Below are 20,366 nucleotides of genomic sequence, written 5' to 3' on the forward strand. Positions count from 1 at the left end.
TTAGAGATGAACAGGGCCACCACAACAAAAGTATCCCATGAGCTGCTCAGTTTCAAGAGGTTCCAGAGGACGGAGGAGCTCCTGCTTGCATTATCTGCAATTTCTGTACAACCACCTGCCCAGGCATCCCCTGCCCATCACTGCATGGGTGAGCTCATCTTCCTTCTGCTCCAGAAACCAGCCCCTCTCACAGAAGAGCTATGGTCACAAAGGACCTCTGTGGGTCATCTGGTCCAACCCCCTGTTCAAGCAGAGCCACCTCGTCACTTCCCCAGTCCGGGCAGAAAGTCTCGGTGCTTTCTTGGCCTTCCCAGGATGAAGCCACATCTCTAGTGGCTTAGCACAAGTGTGACAGTGACCCAGAGCCATCAAAGTCTAAGAAGTCATTGTAAAAATACATGTTCAACCTTGCAGAAGTGTCCAGCATTCCCCAGTACGTTCAGGGCCTAGCTGCCTTTTGCTCCCTCAGAACTGCTAGGACATGTACGCTGTGCTCACCTTCAGTAGCTTTGGTGTCTGAAGGAGGGCAGACCCACTCCTTGTTCTGGCACAACTGGCTGATGTACTCAAATGTCAGCATGGTGGCAATGCACGCAAGGTCCCGTGGATAGAGCTGCAATAAGCAGTCAAGGCTCAGCTGTATGCAGCAGAATTTTGCTATCCCCAAATGCAGCAGAAAGCACTTTAAAGGCAAGAAGAGGAAACACCCACGTTTGTGTCCCCTGATCCCTTTACTCTCAAAGCTCCCCACTGCTCCACCAGCCTGTCAGCTTCCCTTTGCCCTGCTCAGGGGGTACACAGGCAGTGCTGCCTGCAATCTGTTCTCTGACCCAGCCCGCTCCCCTCTACTGGAATGGCTCTTGAAACCACCTATCCCAGAGCATCCCCTGCCTTGCAGTTCAGAAGCCATTTCTGTCCAGCAGCCCAGATCCTCTTCCAGAAATCTCAGCCTCCTGTTACCAGCACTGCCATCTCTTCTGGCCCTCAGTGACTTACCTGCAGCATTGTGGTGCACTTGCAACAAAGCCCTTTCTCTCTCCACAATAGAGCACATGCCCAAACCCTTCCAGGGACTCACCGCTTTGGGTATTTTCTGGTAGGGCAAGCCATGGAGGTGCTTCCAGTTCTCAGCAGTACTGTGCACGTAGCCACTCTGTGGCTCTACCCAGCACTCAGTGACCAGGTTCAGCTCTGTGTCCACCTCAATGGCCTCCACCTCTGTATCATTGTCATCATCCGTGGAAAAGCTGTAGGGAAGACATGTCTTATGAGACAGAAGCTTGGTGCAGCTCCTCTCAGAGATGCAAGAAGAGCCACAAAAACTGCAGGTATGCAGGCAAAGCCCCATCTGTGGTGAGCTATCTGTCACAGGTGTCTGTTCTGGTGCTACCTGTGAAGGGCAAGTCTGGAGCTGTGCCCACTCTGCTGCCAGCCCTCCCCAGGAGGGGGGCCAGCCTCACCTGTCCTTGGTGGAAGTGGAATGCGGGGGGAAGAGGATGTACTGGACAACACAGGTGTGCTTCTCTCTGCCGCTGCTGCTCTCACTTGAGCCGTCGATCTGGAGGGGAGACACAGCATGAGCCTGGGCAGCAGCAACAGCCCGCGCCTACCCAGAGCCCTGCTACACAGCACAGCCCCCTCCTTCAGCTCATGGTGGTGGAGAGAGAGAGCCTGCACCAGCCCCAAGAACTCCTCCAGCACAGCCTGTCACTGCCAACAAGGCAGGTCTCTAACTGTCGATAAAGATGGGAAAAGACCCAACCCACAGGCTGCTTTTCTTCAGGGGAGGTCACCCTCCCTATACATATCAAGGGTACATGCTAGGAGATGGTGGGAAGGTGAATCCCACACACTCATCACAGGAAGGTGAATCCACAAAGGATTGCATCCCCACTGCAGCCTCCAGGCTCACCTGTATAGGCAGCTCCAGCACCATGTTGATAATTCCATCCCCGCTGGATGCAAAGTGGAAACCCTCTGACAGACGTACCCTGGTAACAGAGAGGCAGTCAGGCAAAGAGGATTTCACTACCTGTACTGCAAGCCTTAAATACAAGAATGACTCAACCCCTGACTCCATAACACCTCCCTTCCCAAGGGAGGGATTTGCACACAGAGAATGTGGCAAGGTGGCACTTTGCACAGGACAGCCTGAGTGGAGCTCAGCACAGTCCAGGCATAGTAACACCCCCTGCCCTTTTGTATGCCTTCCAGGACACTCCTTTTCCTCAACTGCAGATGCAGCACTGGGTAAAGCACTGGCCCAAGTAGCTCTGGAAGCTGTGTGCAGGACCAAAACTCTGCCTCAGATCTGCAACCCAGAGAAAGCATTTTCATTCAGGTGTGCAACTTACTCTGTGAGTGTGGAAAGGAGCTGGGCTACTGCTGTGATGGGCACGGCTGGTGCCAGCCCCGACTGGACGCTCCATATCCAACGCTGGTGGTAGAAGTAGCGGGACAGCGAGGCCAGGGTGGAAGAGGCGGTACGATTGGCCACCATGGTGAGCGGGCCAGACACCGGAGGATGCTCCAGGTTGAGAATGAAGGGAGCTCGATAGTCAGAAGGCAGCTTCTCATACCTAGGAGAAAAGTTCGGCTTGCTGAGGTAGAACGGATGTTCTGCCCCGGACCAGAGCTGCCTGGATTCGCAGCCTGCTTGCTGGGCCTGGGACAGAGCCCTCCAGCAGCAGAGTGTGGCTAGCCCAGCACAGTATCCCGCTCAGATAGTGGTGCCTAAGCTTAATTCTGCATCATACTTGGTAAGAGTAACAAATCTGCCTGTCTAACAAGGCTCCCTGCAAGTCACAGCCCCCCAGACTACAGCCACCATTCCTAGCCACACAACCCAAAGCACCACAAGCCCAGGCTTCACAGCACTCCCATCCTGCCACCGGCAGCACCACCCATGGCCCCTCTTCCTCCCACCTCCCAGGGCAAGGAGGCCGCACTGCCCGCCCGGCTCTCCATCGCTACCTGATGAGCAGCTTCTCCAGAGGCTTGTGCAGCACCACGAGGCAGGGTCTGTCCGACAGGGCCGACTGGGCCCCAGCCACGGGTGGAGACTTGGAGGGAGAACTGCTGCCAAGCATTTTCCTCTTCGCTTTTGGAGTTGCCTCCTTGCTCTGGACCCTGTGGGGAAAGCGGAGCTGCAAGATTCGGTCCCGTAACTCCTCCACTATCTGTCATGGCAGAAGCAAAAGGTAAACATGACCACCTTCGTCTGGAGAAATAAGCTATGCAAAATAAACTTCCAGAACAAGAGCCTGACTAAAAGGAGTAACACACTCCTCGAATATGCTGAAGAAGAATTAAAGGTCATTCTATTTCTGAGGCCTTAGTAATACCAAGACCAAAATGACACAAGGTTCTTAGGTCTGCATTTTAACAACCACAACAAATATTTTCAAAAAGCACAATAAAGGTCAGAACAACCCAAAAAAGGTTTCAAGGCTGGAGAAATCACCTTCCATAACTCTAATGAAAAAATTAAAAGCATGCTGGCCCCTCCACCGAAGCAGGCTGAATACCCACCCTCACTCCTTCTGCCCTCAACAGCCTGCAGTAAATGTAAACTAGTACATTTAAGACAGGGCCACTGTTCCCACAGCTGATATATTCCCCCACTATCATATTCACATGTCAAATCTCTATAGTAAAAGATTTCAAGAGAATAACTAATTTTTTAGGTTAGGTTATTTTTTTCCAAAATACTTTCTAAATGACCTTTGGCAGGCGAAAAGCAAATAGAAAAAAGATTGTGCATTATACAATTTATGATTTACAGCTCCTGTTGCAATGCTCTGGAGCTTGCCCACAGCTGCAGGGTATGGTGCCTGGCTCACACCTTCTTCATGAGGCAGGTTTTAACTTATACCTGCTAGAGAGAACTCCTTCATAAAACCTGTCCATGCAACCAGCACCCAAAGCCTGGATCTCCTAATGACTTAAAAGGGCAGGTCCCCCTGAGTGCCAGAGCAGTCAGTGTTATCTAGGGTCATCATTATCTCAAAAAGCAGTGGTCCTTTGTGTATTTGTCAGCTTCTCCTCAGACTAATCTAACTCTAAAGTTAAGTGAGACATACCAAAGATTTTTTTCGTGAAGCCCAAAGATCAAGGTTTAATGATAAACCCCTTGTTTATAACAAAAGGTTCACACAGATTATTAGCAGGACATCTCTGTCACACTTACTGTTTTACCTAGGAACACTTAGACTTGTCTCTGCCACTGGAGCTAGGGAAACAGTTCAGACAGTTACCCTACTTTCTGAATCTGACCAGGGCAGCCCGTTTCTTTGGGCACAAAGGGGTTATTAGAAGTTTATCTAGCACACTTGCATCTCTCTAAAGCATTTTCTGTGTGCCACTTTTTTTCCATCCCTGTAGTGGTCACGCAGGGTATTGTTTGCATCTTAACTCCAACCCCTCCTTGCCTAGATTATACAATACATCCTTGCACTTTACCACCTACTGCAGCAGATAGCCTAGGGAACATGTAATACATCCATCTTAGAGGTCTCCACAGATGAGTCAGACAAATATCTGCTGCTCCTGACAAACAGTATTGATTGTGCTTTGGTCACAGGGATAGTCTAGATAACCTGTGAGTCATTTCAAGGCCCACAATTCTATTAAGTAGTGGGAAGAGCATTCATGCGACCAGCTACTTATTGATCTTCGAGTTTTTGGGTTTAGATCTTTCACAGACTTAACAAAGAAAGCTTTGTCCAAACTGTTCCTTCCTGTAACAGTAAATTCACACCTACCTAAGACTTAATGTGTTAGAACGTTGCCTGTGATCTACCCACCACTTCCACACCCAAAGCTACTTGCTTTGCTCCTACCCCAGGAGGCAGGCAGCCAGCTCTCACCTTGTTCCTGGCCTGTGCAGGTGTGCCGATGGGGAAGCCCAGTCGGAGAACCATGCATGGAGCTTTGGAGATGATCCGCACCACATAGAATGAGGAAGGAGTAGGATCCTCAGAGCTAGGGAGGATGGATTAAGACAGGGCTGAACAAAATGTGACAGCAACTCATTAGTTCTAGCACACACACCCCCAGCTACCTTCCCTCTCCCTCCAGGCTGTGCTGAAACCCCGTGGCAGCAGTTCAGAATATAGTTTTACATCCGTGTGCCTTGCTCTAGACATCAGCTTCTGGCCCACCACCGCACACTGGTCTAACTGGATCTCTGGCCTGGCCACGTGCCCAATTCCCCACACAGGACTGTCTCCGAGCCACTCACCCATGGATCAGTTTGACGTAGGAGTAGCCCTCCACCAGCACAAAGCTGCTCCAGTCCCGCAGCAGGGAGGTAAGGGCGGAGTGGGAGATGCGGCACTGGATGGTGCTGTAGCGGCCGTTGTTGCCCGGCGTGTGCAGGTGCTTGGGCACAGGCCTGCAGAGTGCAGCAAACAGTCATTTTAAAACCACAGTTTCTCTTCTCCCCAAAGCTTAGAGATACTTTGCTAAATTCATTGCAACTCATCCAACTGGCACAGCCTTCTTCCTGCACATACCCTCCTTCCACCCATACCCAAACATATCCCATGCTCGTGAGCAGGAGCCACTCTCCCAGAGCGCACAGGGATCCCGGGAGCACACAGGGACCTCATTCTCCAGCTTGCAGAGAACACACTCTTGTACTAACTCCCTCCATACAAAAAGCAAACAAAAGCGTGTGGGATAGCTTCAACTGTATGGCCCACACCCCCTGCAGTCAGGCAATCCAAACCCAAGGACTTGAGGAACAGTTTATACTCTCGAGAACAAACTCCCTCTTGCCAACAGCTGACTTCCCAACCACGGTCCCTCTCAGAGAAGTGAGCCTTTACCATCTGTCAGATCCAGAGAGCAAAGCTCGTCCCCTGGCCACAGACACCTGCAGCTCTGTAGCAGGACTGAATTGGCATGCAGTTTCCAGTGTTTGGCTGGACAATCCCATGCTGTGCTTTCCCTGGCTGGCCTACCCTGCGCACGCGGGCTCAGCCCTGCCAGTTACATACGTGTCATGCTCCAGGAGGAGAACGATGCGATGCATGTGCAGCCACCGCTGCCAGAAGTTGGCATCCATGGAGAGGATAGGCTTCCAGTAGGAGGCAAACTGGGAATGGCTCGAGTCAGACCCGCTGTGCTGCAGGGACAGCACCTGAGAAAAATGACAGGATGGACAGGTAAGAGGCAATGCTCAGCAAGAACCTGTCTGGTTCCACCCAGAGAGCACAGGGATTTCTCGTGACCAGCTGTGTCGGTCTAGAAGGCTAGCCACATCCCTGGCTTTCAAAAACTGCCTCACAGAAAATAACTAAACGCGTTCGCATTGAAACAGTACAACACAAGTAAAAATAAATTAGGCTTCTGAAATGTCAAGTTAATTAGGAATTTAACTACTTAGCAGCAGGTAATTCAACTATGGAAGAGGTTGCATACGTAATGGTGCCTTTTCTGATAGCAGCATATTTGGCTTGTGTCAGCAGAACAGTTAAACACTGAGAAAACCCACCTGAGAGAGCGCATGCAAATAGTGTACCAGCAATATGTGGCACTTGGCAACTCTAGCATGCTTGTATGGTAACACTGTAGTTCCACCAACTACAGCAACACTGCTGACACAGGAATAAAGTGGTTAGCCATAAAATGGGATGCTCCAGACACACCGCGGGATGTATATTCATACAGAGAGTAAATTTATTACATAAAGCTTAAGGAGTAAAGGGATTAAGCAATGAAATTTAAATGAAAGCTCTCCTAACTTTGCTATCTGCTAGTCATCATCTTCTGCCAAAGCCAAGGACGCGACTAGCAAGGATCAGGTAGCATGTTAGCACTTTTGCTCTGTGAACCTCACAGTGGAAACTTAGTTCATAATTTTTTGTTTCTGCTGTGCTGGTGACAAATGTCTCTTTCACCCTTCACAAGTGCTCAGAGCAATGAGCCTATTAAATAAAAGCTATTTAGCAAAACCTATCTTCACCTCGTGATATATCACCAGGGTACAAGGCTGCCAGCAGCAACTCCACGCATATCATTGAAAAAACCACGGCAGTAGCGTCACCTTGCCCATCAGTCTCACACATCTCTGCAAGAGAAGGCCTTGCAGGATGCTTAGGAGACTTGCTGTGAGGCTTAGAGGTGTAGCTGCAGCACTAAAGACAGTGTGATGTCGCAGAGGGGAAATATCATGGGATGGGACATTCACAGGTACTGAATTGTACTTGAACGGTTACTGACTGGGACAAAGAGCGAGAGATAAAGACTGAGTTACAGAACTTTGTTGCTTGTTGGGACTCAGCATGCCCGGGTGCAGTACAGAACAGGCAGGAGGAACAACCTGCCCTACACTAAACAGCACAGAGGGGGGACGTACCGGAGTGGTGGAGCCTGGGGGGATGTAGAAGAGAGGCACCCCATTCTTGGTGCTCTCAGGAATGGTGAAGTGTTCTGGGACTGTGTCAAAAGACTGCAGATGAACCAACATCTGATCTGTCTGGTTGATGCTGAAAGAGAAGAGGCAGTTAGCCACACAAACCCATGTTCTCCCCTTCAATGCCTCAGTCACCCAGTGGCTGTACGTGCAACACTCCCTGTGTCTTGGGAGCCCGTCTGCCCCAGCTCAAAAGACAAATGATCAAAGTTAGGAAAGAAATGCTAAGGAAGAAATCTGCAGAGCAGCAGGGAGCAATGGTCACCCTGGCCAGGAAATTGTTATAACCCTCAGGCCTAGGAGACACAAGGGATTTTCCTAGTGTCACGGTGCAGCACAGCTACTGCAGCACAAGCTTTCAGAGCAAGGCAGAGCTGTAGGAACACACCACCTCCATGGGATGGCAGTCAGACTTAAGGTTCACATCACAGCATCAGGACTCAGAAGAAGCAGTACCTTAGCCATGAAGCAACATTATGGACTAGGTCACAGGCCAGTTTGAACATTTTCTTTGGCCGGAAGGCAAGCTTATTGCCAGTGGTGCCTATGCCTAGGAAGCACATTCCTTTGGGACCCTGGGTTGGAAAGGCCACCTGCATAACCCATGCCCCAGCATGCCAAGGAGGGGATTTTTTGGTTACAAGGGAGCCAGAACTGCTAGGGATGGTGCAGCTCACCTCTGCAAGGTGTTCCAGAAGCGCCGGATGACTGTCGTGCGGTACAGACTGGTGATGGGTTTCCTCATGGTGCAGCTGATGTCGTGCAAGATGTCGTAGCTCCCCTCCATCGTCACCTCTACCCACGTGCTGCGCTTTGATGGGTCCAGCGGCCAGGGTGTCACAGCTAAGTACTCTATCCTCATGTTGTGCTTCCAAAGCAGCACGAGTTTCACCTCCAGCTGAGACCCACCTGCGTGAGAGCAGAGGAATAGTTATGAGTGCTTGTTCTGCAAACAGCTGAGCTTTATCTCTGACCATGGGCTCCCAAGGACACAGAGATTGTTTATTGACCATGAGGAAGGCAAAGTCATCTGAAAACTGGCTGCTCTAACCAAAGTCATTCTCTCTCCTCTCCAACAGAGGGAGGCTTTGCTTGCTCAACAGCATTTGGTGAACAGTCTTTTACATGTACACATACTATCTAAACTACAGAAGGCAACCGAAACTTGGGGGAGGTGCTGACATTTGCAATGGGCTGTCTTTACAGTCTCAGCTTTGTTTCCATGAAAACTTTTGCTTTGCACAGATGAGCAAGGCCTTTAAACCTTAACTCTGCGGACTGCACCTAAATCTATCCCACCGCAGAAACATGGATGTTTGGACATGATTGGACCTGATCAAAAAGGAAGGTCCTTGCCATGGAAGGCGAGGACCAATTCTTGATTTAAACTGCACATTCTTCCTGCACAGAGAGTATTTCATGCGATCTTCAAGAATCTTCAAGTATCAAGAGCTTCTCACCATCCTTACCTTCTCTGCTGATCCCAAAGTGAATAAGTTAAGACTTAATATTCACCCACTCTTCACACTGCAGTTTTATCTGTCTTTCAGACAGCCATTGCATCTCTAGCACAATTAACGCAAACACCCGACAGCAAGCCTCACTGAGCCAGAAGAGCAGAAAATGTCCCAGTCCTGCTGACTGTGCACATGTATTTGGTACCAAAACAACCCAGGGAACACATGATTTTCTACAGCAGCACCACGCTGCTGTTTCAACTGCTCGATCATCTGTTCTGATGTCCAGCCTGCTCTCCAGTTTGCCAGACCTGCAGAATTTGTGAGGTGAGCGATTAGATGTGCTGGAAACCATCCGAACAGGGCATCAGCCTAGATCTTGTTTCCTGCAGATTTGCATTTGCTGCTGTCACAGATACATCACGCCACCTCCTTCATGGGCTGATTACACGACACTTTAAAGCTATCTCGCTTTTTATTCCCCTGGTCCCTACTAGAAGGCTGCCTTAGAGCACCCACCAAAATTTAGAAGCAGCCTTTCAGAATACATGCCCAATTCATGCTTAGCTGCTGTTTTGCTGAAATTCTTTATATTCTGAGAAGTTTCGTTACCAGAAAATTGGTAAGAAGCATGTACTGGGGGAGAAATCCTCATCCAGTTTCAGCTCTTAGTGTGTAGGTTAAACTAAACCATAGCCAGCAGCCTATGACGAACTATCCACAAACAAGTATTTATAAATGGATGTATAAGCAAGAATTTATAAATGGATGTCTTCCCATTTCATGCTGCTAAAGTGCATCTTATTCCTACTGCTCATCCTTTGCTTTCTGCACAATATTTTGGTTCTCATAACAAAGCCTTCCTGCTTCATCAACAGCAAACATGATAAGTAAATTCCTACTTATTTTTCGTCTAGATCATTAATGAAAATATTTGCTCTTTACACTGTAGGAAACTTCCAACTGTTTCCATTAGTCATCCTGGCTTTGCTCTTACTATCCAACATAAGCAAAACTAAAATCACAGGCAAGAAACATTTACTTAGTTTGAAGTCATACCTAGATGGATCTCCAGCCTGTTCTTACTGCTCAGCAATCCATTTCTGTTTCTTGACTTTATAGCTAATAGAGGTGTTTGCTTCTTTGATTTCTTTCATGAAGTCCAGCTCTGGCTTATGGTTTTTAGAAAAACAGATTTTTTTTAAAAAAAAGAAAACATTGAGAACTGCTATTCTCACTGGCCAGACTATGCCCAGCCATTTTTGGTGCTGGACTGGCTTCACAGAAGATGAAGTTTCAAAGAAAAAAAAAAAAAAAAAAAAAAAAAGGTCCTCCAGCAACACAAAAGTGTGTTTTGTTTTTTTTTTTTAATTTTATTTTTATTTTTACAGACAGCAGTCCTCTGACACTGGCCCAGAAAGAAACAGGAGAGGAGCTGAGCTCTGTCACACCTTCTCAGGCCAAGCTTCTCTCTCTTCCATACTTCCCAATTCTTCCCCTTTCACAAGCACTTCTGTATTCCCAACCAACTATAGTAGCCTCCTAAACACCTAAGTATCTGGAATCAAATCATGAGGGTAACCAGAGCACTTATAAACACCACAACCAACCTCTCGGGCACCTCCGAGCACAAAGCTAGCTATTTATTCTACTCTGCCTTTGGCAAAGTAAAGCAGAAAAGCGACAGTGTCAAAGTCCACAGCTGCACTCTTTCCTCTTGCTTCACAGCCAGGTTGGCTCTTTAACAGCCTCTAGTTGGCAAGCTCTGGCAAAAGCTTTTGGCAATCCAGGTTAATTAACTGTTCTTTGTTAGACATTTCTCTACAGAACGGCCCAGAGAGCCCTGATTAGCCAAGCATGCTTTTACTTTGCAGAGGCAGTGCTGGATGTCTAAATGTCTTGATCTTTTATAAATTCTACTTTAAGATGTTAGTTCAACAATTTTTTCTGATCAGAGCCAGCAATTCCCTGGGGCATTTAGCCTTTCCAAAGGCTAAGTAACATTATCTGCTACTATTCTGAAGGCTGGCATAGAAATACATGCTGTATTTTTGATAGTTCAGACATTTCATTTTCAAATTCCTTCTAAAAAGACCTCATGGAAATACACAGGAAGTATTTTTGGCCCTGAGCTGCAGACAGATTGAGGGTGCTCAAAGGGAAAACAAAAGAAACGAGAACGGGAGTATCTACATTCACCCTATCCTTACTCCTCCCTGCCCTTAGCTACTCATCACCAAAGGCAACAGCAACCCAGTGCAGCCACTCTTCTGCTCTCCTAAGAACAAACGACCAACTTGGTGTCCAACAGCTGAAGGAAGGCAGGAAGATACCTAGAGAAAAGCACACGGAGCACGCTAAGCGTGCGGTGATCTTTCTGACACATTCTTCCAGAGCCCAGGAATTTGCTGCCTTACAATATCCTGAGCTAGAGGTTGTAGCTCCACCCTCGTATAAAAAGGTACAGCGTGGATTTGTCTGACTGCTTTCGGAATGATTCACACCCGCTGCCTCTTCCAGCATTTGGGGCTTCACCATCACCAAGAGCACTGCACCATTGTTGGCAGCTCTAAGAAAGGCTCTCAGCAGTAAGCTGTAAGTGAGCTGGTGCACAGAAGGACAAAAGACGTAGTACTGAGCACAACCTGGGCAGGAATTGACTTGTCGGGCTGTTTCGTAGGCATTCATAGAAAAGGAGAGCGCAATGGGCCTAATCTGTCTGGATTTAACCGAAGCATCTCAGGCCACACCTACAGATTAGTGAAAGCAACCTGGGGACACTGTAAGGAGAAATGGAGCTTCTCAGTGGGAAACCTCCAGAGATTCTTAGTTTAAATAGAAAACTCCCAAAACAAGAAAGTTTGGGTATTCCTTGAAGACCATCTTTAGGAATTACCCTATGTAATCTAATTGTTAGTAACATTCAAAAAAAAACAAACAACAAAACACACTGCTCAGAAAACAAAAAATAAATAAGCCTCAAACAAACCAACACCAAAACAAAGCAAGGCCAACACCTTTCTCCCCCCCCCAGCTGGTTTCAGATTCATTCCGTTTGTAAAAAGCATCAGGCCAGAAGAACAACTCCCAGTCATCACGCAGGAAGAGTGAACTGACCACTGAGACTGAAACAAGAGATTAATTTAAGTCTACTGTGATGTGAAGAACAGCACATTTAGGGACTATTAAAAAGCAAACAAAACCAATAAACCAAAACTGTAAGACTCAGCAGCTAGAAGCACAGGTACACAAAAGATGCAGGCATTTCTGAGCTACCAAAATAATGCAATCATGGGGAAAGCTCATGCGATTCCAGATGGGGTATTTTACTTCAGAAGTATGAACGTTACTAAGCAAGGCACCGATAAAACCACATTTACAACACTCTTATCAACTGCTTCAAGAAATATGAAACCAAACTGAAAACGAATTGGAAAAAAAAAAAACTGTTAAGAAAAAATAAACAGAACAGAAAGCCTGTCCTTGCAGAAGGAGACCGAAACATTGGCTTGCCTAACCTGCCGAAAGGAAGGTTAAATGGAGAAAGGCATTCTTCCTAAATAAGCATGTGCTATGCCAGAGGAGGATAAACTTAATTAAGGATAATAAAGTCGCACAAGTCTAATTTGGTCTGAGTAAGTTTAGAAAGGAAGCTAGAGAAAGAGCAAGGCAGCTCTGAGACAATCTTCCAAGCACAGCATGAAACCAGCTTATATGGTCTTAAGGCAGAAGAACGTGCCATCACATGGCATGTTTGGAATTATTTTCAAATCATATCACAGACTTGATTCTCTCATATAAAATGTATTCTGTGTGCTAATATCCTAAAGAGGATAGTGTATGACACCTAGTGATCTGGTGTCTTCATGTTTACACTGTGTAAACAAATTTGATTCTTCAGGGTTTCTGCTGGTCATTGTAAAAGTCAAAAGTCATTTGTTGCCTTGCTTGCAATTGATGACTTGCATTTACATTTTTCTCATCTCCCCTTCAGCTGAGGCTCTAGCCACCAGTCACAGCTGGAGATGGAAAGTTCAGTAGGGCTTATGGGCACTCCTTGAGATACTCAAATCATTCACAGTCCCCTTGTCAGTGGCTACTTCTCAAGGTGCTGTAACAACTTCCAGCAAGTCAGAGAGAATAGGACCACTGAACTCTTTTGTGTTTTTCTGGCATTGGTCACAGTTCTGACTGATGGGACATTTTCACCAAACAGTATCTTTGGTTCCCCACGTTTCTTAATTTGGAATGCTGTAGTTAGGAGGCTTTGAATCTTTTGTATTGAAGGGCTCAATTTTGTGTTAATATTTCGGAGTGCAATGAAAGAAATGGAGAGGAAAGCACAGAAAACTCTCCAACACAACAAGTTATGTCACTAGTTTTCTTGCAGTCATGGGGACTCATTACCAAGATAAAAACGGTCAGCTTGTCTGTCCCTCCACACACACATAAAACGAGCAAGTACGCAACTGTGCAAACATCCTGAGCAATCTGTGTGTAACAATCTATGCCCCGCAATTGTTACAGAAAAACTTTGTCATGGTTTGGGGAAAAAGGCTCCTTTCCCCCTGTACCAGCACTCTGCTAAGATGGCAGAGCCCACACTGTGCTGTGCACAGTTGGTACGGAGCCCTCTGCAAGCCTCCAGGCCCACTACAGAGCTGTCACCTTTTGTGATGTTGACCTCCCGGATGCTGTAGCCCTCGCGCAGCCGGACTGAGACAATGCTCACGAGGTCGGCGTGCACCTCCTTCTCCGTGTGCTTCTTCCTCCTCATAGCCAGAGCAGGGTTGCTGCTGGCAGACACCAGGTGCTCATTGAACAGTCGGTGCTGTGACACTGCGAACAACAGAGATGGGGTTTACGAGGGAGCAGATCCCCTGCTCCTCTTCCTACAGCAGCAGCCCTCCTCATGTACTTTACAGGAGCTGCCTGGAACACCCAGTGGCCCGGAGAACAGTACATCCTTCAGGCACCACTTACACCTACTCCTGGTTCTGCAACACAGCAAACAGGTCTGCTGGCATGGGGTGGGGTGTCAGGCCCTGCTTCCTATGGGACAGCCTTTGCGACAAGGCACGTATTAGAGCTACATGTTTAGCCTAGACAAGCAGGAAACGCACTGCTGTTATAATAATCACACAGGAAGCTTTTGGGCTTTACCCCTTTCCCTGGAAAACCTCAAATTCCCAAGTACTTTCTGAAAGGTATCAGGCTGTGGAAGCTTTAAGTTTAAACCACTGACACCTGATCCTTTTCAGATTCAACACCCCCCAGTCCCAGGCCAGCTCTCCTCAAACTTTTCGCTGTGTGCAGTTTCTGCTGGCAAGCTGCAGAAAGCACAGATGGCAGCAGCACTATAGCCGGGCACTAACGGGTGTCTTGTGCTTTATTGGTAACTAATCTCTTGGCATACTCCCAGCTGCTAACATACACGGCATAAGAACAACCAAGAGAGGCATTTGGGGTGGTTCTCAGGAGTTTAATCTTTCTATCCAAACCACCATCTGCAAGCCTGATGAGGACAAGCTTTCCAAGACGTCCCCATCTGTGAGCTAGCCAGTGTGGAGGAAGGCTTGGAAGAGAACTTTTCACCCTCTCCAAGTTCCAACATGTAAGGCCTAATGGCAGTTTGCTGAGTGAAGTCCAAAGAAAGGGGAACGGCACAAAACTGGGCATTAGTTTTCCCCAAACCACCCAATTCCTGGAACCAGGAGGGCAGTAACAGATTAGGCTGCATGGCCACGTAGTGCCCATAGCCTATAGGAGGCATGGAGCTCTGTGGAGTCCAAGACAGTGAGCACCCTCGGGGCCCTGTCTCACACAGGCACGAACTGCCCACGTGGGAAGGCAGCATTCCTGCTAAGTCACACAGACTGCTGCCTTTCCCTTGCCTCTGTAACACTCACAAGGGCCCATAGAGGACAAGGGGGAACATCAGCATAACCAAGCGTGAAGACACTCCAAGCAGAAGACACTCTTCTGCTGGAAGGAAGACATGCACGCTCCTCACCACAGTAGTATTCTGGATTCAGGGACTCTCCGGTACGCAGGAAGGAGTACAGCAGAAACGCCTTGTGATACACGTTCAGATCCAGGCTCAGGGGATCCAGCTCAGGGCACGTGGAGAGGTAAGCACCAAAAGTAGCCATGGCGATGAATTTCATCAGCTCCACATTGGGAACATGGCCAAAGCTGCAGTCGTATGAGTAGACACCGCCCACCTAATGGAGGGATAAAAGAGACCTGAGTGAGCACAGCACCGGACATGGGAGGACCAGTGAAGGGCTCACACAGGCAGCAAGGTCCCCTCTTCCCCTCTGGAGGGTGAACACTACCAGCAGTAACTCACCTTCCTCCGTCTGGCAGGAAGCAGCCCCCACAGTCCCTGCTAACAGCAGACGTACCTGGACAAAGGAGCAGGCCACAGTGCCGCTGCGGAGCTGGTTGAGTAAAGTCTCACATACTGCCACATCGGGGACACTGGTCACACCATCCGTAATTATTATTATACCTGTAAAGAAGGCATTATCTTAGCACATCTTCCACCTCAACCAGCTACCGTTCTCCTGGTATAGAATTTAGGCAGAGCAAAGGTAAAACGTAAAACCTTGGGATGTCTTGGAACACAAAAAAAAACAACAACAAACTCTTGGGACTGACACCAACAGCTTCCAAAGCATTCTAGAGCTGGCAAACTTCCCGACAAGGCACAGTGAAGCACTCAGCCTGGGCACAGCTCCGCACACCCTGGGTTATTCCAAGCAACAATCACGGCTATGCTACCTCACAAACTCTCCAACGCTGACACCTGGTGTGTGACAATGTCGTTTTCCTCCCCACTCCACCGCCACAATTAGCCCACAGAGCACATAGCAAAAGCCGCCTTTGGAATTTCATCCCTAACTGAAGTGTCCACGCACCAGCCCTTACAAAATTCATCTCAGCCTACAGGAAGAGGAATGCAGCCCTCCGCAAACAGCCGGGCACCCTGAAAGCCAGAGAACGAAGCCAACCTGCGCTGGAGTTGGAGGGCAGCAGCTGCAGTGCCAGTATTCCCTGCCGGACCATGCTGACCAGGCCAACGTCAGCAGTGACAACAGACACGCTGGGCTTCCTCCCTGATGGCTCCTGCACATCGCCAGGGCCCTCCTGGCTCAGAGGTGATAAATCCACCTGGGAGAGGAAAAAAGGAAATAAACAAACAAACAAACATCCCACTCTCCCAAACAGCCTTCACCCTAGCAGCCCCATGGTACCACAGCCCTGTTGTGCTTTGGCAGACTCCACTTTTAGCTTAAATTTCCAAGTGCTCTTGAAGTCCTAGTTACTTGGGCCCCTTAAAACAGCTGGGAAAGGCTGCCTGGGGGTGGAGGAAGGGGACAACATGCTCAGAACTGTATTATAAGTTGATTTCTGACACTATGGGAAAGATGAGACACTTTGGGGTCACCCAAGCTCCTTTCTGGAGCAAAGCAGCTCTCAATTAGAGATGCTGAATACCTTTATTTTTTTCCTTGTCATCTAGTAGAAGCTGCAGCCACTTAGCAATTCCTCAAGTAAAACCCAGAAAGGCAGAAGACACTCAAACAGCTGCATCTCACCTATGAAGCACAGCAGCAGAGTGCGTAAGGAGCCTTGTAAGGACAAAGTCTAGTGCCTTCACATTTATCTGTTCAACCAGCACTAGTTATGCAGTGCTGATATAAGCAAATGCAAGTAGGCTTCTCCTGCATTTTCTATCAAAAGTATTCCCCAGGCAAAGGCTAAAATTTGTATAATTACAGTTGTGAGGAACCTACTGTGTTCATAGTCCCCTCATCTCCAGAAGGCTCTGACAGGGCAACCCTGTAATAAACTATTGCTTCATTTTTACTGCTAACACAGAGAATGGGTGAGACCCCCCCCAGTACAGCCACAGGGATGACTGGAGCTTGGAAAACAAAAGTTAGAACAAACTGAACTTTTGCTCTGCACAAATGGGAGCAGCCTGCTGCTATGAGCAAAAAACCTGACTATCCATCACTTTGGTTTGCTAGATGCCTTCAGTTCAGACTCTTGTTGACAGCGATACAGCTAATGCAACTTCAAAAGTTAAAAAAAAAAAAAAAAGTTTCAGTTCCTGCCTTTCCCCTGGGGCCTCCCACCTCCACCCCACAGCCTGTGGCAGAACTCGCCAGTTCCTCTGGCCTGCAAGTGCGTCTCTCTCTTGGATTTGCATGGCATTAGTTACAGGGTAGTTTGTTATGAGAGAAATACAGCAGCAAGGAGGAATGCATACAAAGCACTGCAAAACACCAGCTGGTCATGCTAGAAAACTGTTTACTTCCTGCAAGCCCCTTCCTATTCCAGTACTGACAGTCTTTGTATTCAGAGACAAATTTCAGCTAAAATGTGAGATTTTATGCACTTCCGATAGATAAATGCGAGGGGTCAGGAATAGCCTTTTGCTCATCTGACTAGGACCTTTTTTTTTTTCCTGCCTTGACCTCAAGCACTAAAAACTAACACTAAGTAAGGACTAAATAACCTCAACCAGGCCAAAAATGCCTTCAACTGTGAGTAGGGTCCTCACAGATAAGATTCCAACTGCAGAGCAGCATGGCAGCACCCCAATGCACCCTCTCAGTGAGAAATTCATAGATATCCCAAAATCCTACACACTTTTACCTTCCTCCTCAGCTGTAGTTTAAAGTTCTGTCATTAACTGGCTGACACCTGTATCCTTAGCTACTAAAGAGCATCTGCTTCAGATTTCAAGGAGTATCAGGAACTGCACCAGCTGCATGTTCAGTTTCATGGTCAGTTTTTGTGGTGACAAGGAAGTATTTTCATTCAAGATTGTAATAAGGGCCAAGGGCATACTGACAGCTATTTATAGACTAATGATAGGGAAGTAATCACCTCTCCCACCATTTTCTTCAGAGAAAAAGCACATCCTACTGTCTGTCCCACAACGTCAAAGGAGTCAAGCTGCTTTACTGTACTTTAGTCAGGCCCTTTATTGCAATAATCTTGAGGAAGGTAACTGCTTTCATCAGTCCTTCTCCTAAATACTTACTGGCTCTGCTTTATTCAGTGTTCATTTCTTATTGCTGAATTCCAAAAACTTTTCCTCCAAACTCCTGAGCTGTTCCTTCTCCAGACCTACACCACTGCTCCTCACCTCACAGAGCAGACCTCCAGTGAGCAAGAAACCCCAACCACCCCTGCCCTCCTCACCTGCGGTTTGGGTTCATACTGCTGTTGGAGCATCTCTGCCACCTTGTTCTCAAAGGCACACAGCTGCGTGTAAACCTGGTGCAGGAAGGCTTCTCGCTTCGTCTCATCCAGCTGGCAGCCCTGGAACAGTACCTAGCCCGAGGACACACATGTCAGTCACCGAGTTCAGGTTTTAGAGTGCCAGTTCCCACAATGGTACACGGGAACACAGTTCAGTGCAGCACAGTTCAGGCACGTCCCTGACAAAGGAGAGGTACAGCACAGGCCTCTTGTCCTGCCTGCAGACAGCTGCCTGTGTGCAGTGGTGTTTTGTGGCAACTGCAACGCACTCCGCAGCAGACACTCACATGTGTCTCTGGGAAGTCTCCCTTTCGGGAAAGAAATTTCTACTTTTGCCTTCTCTAAGATAAGCAGTAGGCAGGAAAAATTAACATGAGATCCTTGTTAGAAGGCATTAACTTTGGCCCAGCATTTCTAAGGAAGACCTGTTCACACCAATCTAACCCAGGTACTGACTGATCCAATTATCTTCCAGTAAGTGGCTGGATAAGAGAACAGTAAATTGAAATAATGGGGAAAAAAAAAGTTAAATCAGACATTACAGAAGAAGCTGTGAGACATAACAGAGGGAGCCTGCCACCAAAGAAACTCCCTAAGCTGACAGGAATGACGCTTGCATTTACAGCGACTTTGTACAGGCAAACCCCTGCCAAAATTAGGTATTGCAGAACAAGCAGGCGAAGAGGACACAACGTGTACACAAAGAACTCAACAGACAGCTGGGACACTGCACGTGATCTACATTCCCTCAACACCTCATAAAACCTGGGAAAAGTAAACAATTACAATATAGATGAGTTTTCTTGGATGAGTGATACGCCTACATGCCTTTTCCACCACAAAAGGCACACACAGCTTCTCCACTTGTGCCCACAGATTACAGCCACCGGTCTCATACAAGAGACGGGTCTTTAGAGACATCCAAAGAAGAAAACCATAGCCACTTCAGTGCTCAGTTTAGTGTAAATAGAGGTGATACTGAGCCAAAGCATGATGACACCTGGAGGAGAGCTGGACCAGACAACACACAGAAACATCACTAGCACATTGGAAAACTCTTGCTACGCTTATTTTGGTAGTACCTATGACTAAAGCAAAAGCCCTTCAAGCAAATGCTCTTCAAGCAATGTACAAACCATTAAAGCCTGCAGACTGCCCAGAAGGCTTGAGTAGAGGTGAGCCAGGGGAGAGAGAGGGAGAAAGCAAGAAAAGACTTACAGGCTCATCCTGTTGCCACCCACTTTCCCTGGCTTTACCAGGGGAACAAAACACACCATCAGAAACGTGGAAATACTGGGAGGTGGAAGAAAGCAACACAGGGAGGATAAACTTCAAAAACCCCTACAGGCACTGTAAACCAGACTTCAGTTTACTAAACAGACCTGCCCTGGCTCAAGTAAGTGTGAGATTACCAGGGCTGGCTGCTCTCTCCACCAAGGAGAAATGCATTCATACCAATGCAAACAGAGAGCGAGGTTTGCCAGAAGAGAAAATTATCATTGAATAAAGCACTGCTACACAGCTGGAGCAGGCAGTCAAGCTTTTAGGCACACCGCCTCTTCCTGAATACTTCAAACTAATTATCATAGGCCAAAAAGAATTAATCAACGAAGATTTAAAAAACAACAACAACCATGCAGTAAGCATGAAGGCAAGATGCTCTATGCCCTAACTCAGAGAACGCTGCCTGCAGGAGCCTTCTCAGAAGGGCCCTGCTCCCCCAAAAGAGACTCAGCTTCCTCCCAGAAAAGAGAAGTTGCTCACCTACACTCCCTCATCGCCCCAGGCTACACGTGAATCAAGGCTACAACATCCTAATTAACAGAGTCCGGCTAACAGATGTTCCCACTTTCCTCTGGGTTCACAGGAAAGCAGTGCCGCAAGCTGCTCGCACACTGAGATGCACCAACGGTGAGGCCGAGTTTTACCTGGTGGGACTGGAGGCCGATGATGGAGGAGTACGCCTGGATGGTGACGAAGATCTCTGGCCGATAAATGATGTCTGAGCCAGGGATGCGGAAGGGTCTCAACAATCCCACCAAGCATCGGGAAAGGGCGTGGAACACCTCATCAAAAATGATCTCCCCCGTTGAGTCGTCCTGTGGAAACAGAGAAATGAGGCAGATTTTACATCTTCCAGGACTTTCCATCTTGCTGCACCACCATGTAGAGCCAACAACAAACTTTTTTCTGCAGCAGCAGCTGCA

At 47.8% G+C, this 20,366-nt stretch overlaps 1 protein-coding gene across 9 annotated transcripts in view; it reads right to left on the reverse strand.

Moving 5' to 3' along the window:
- The window catches only part of SZT2 (SZT2 subunit of KICSTOR complex), a 55,765-nt gene that overhangs the window by 34,541 nt on the left and 858 nt on the right, over nt 1-20,366 (reverse strand). For all 9 annotated transcript variants that reach the window (XM_068689773.1, XM_068689768.1, XM_068689765.1 and 6 more), the window contains exons 4-20: nt 20,088-20,258; nt 18,100-18,231; nt 15,894-16,053; nt 15,285-15,391; nt 14,891-15,101; nt 13,546-13,716; nt 8,098-8,329; nt 7,364-7,493; nt 6,003-6,145; nt 5,243-5,395; nt 4,869-4,983; nt 2,974-3,179; nt 2,355-2,579; nt 1,913-1,991; nt 1,461-1,558; nt 1,079-1,247; nt 499-613 (exon numbers count right to left, since the gene is read on the reverse strand). In XM_068689773.1, coding sequence (XP_068545874.1) covers nt 499-613; nt 1,079-1,247; nt 1,461-1,558; nt 1,913-1,991; nt 2,355-2,579; nt 2,974-3,179; nt 4,869-4,983; nt 5,243-5,395; nt 6,003-6,145; nt 7,364-7,493; nt 8,098-8,329; nt 13,546-13,716; nt 14,891-15,101; nt 15,285-15,391; nt 15,894-16,053; nt 18,100-18,231; nt 20,088-20,258 — 2,617 coding nt within the window. The remainder of the gene's footprint in view (nt 1-498; nt 614-1,078; nt 1,248-1,460; nt 1,559-1,912; nt 1,992-2,354; nt 2,580-2,973; nt 3,180-4,868; nt 4,984-5,242; nt 5,396-6,002; nt 6,146-7,363; nt 7,494-8,097; nt 8,330-13,545; nt 13,717-14,890; nt 15,102-15,284; nt 15,392-15,893; nt 16,054-18,099; nt 18,232-20,087; nt 20,259-20,366) is intronic.

Source organism: Anas acuta, chromosome 8, assembly GCF_963932015.1.
Source record: "Anas acuta chromosome 8, bAnaAcu1.1, whole genome shotgun sequence".
NCBI lineage: Eukaryota > Metazoa > Chordata > Aves > Anseriformes > Anatidae > Anas > Anas acuta.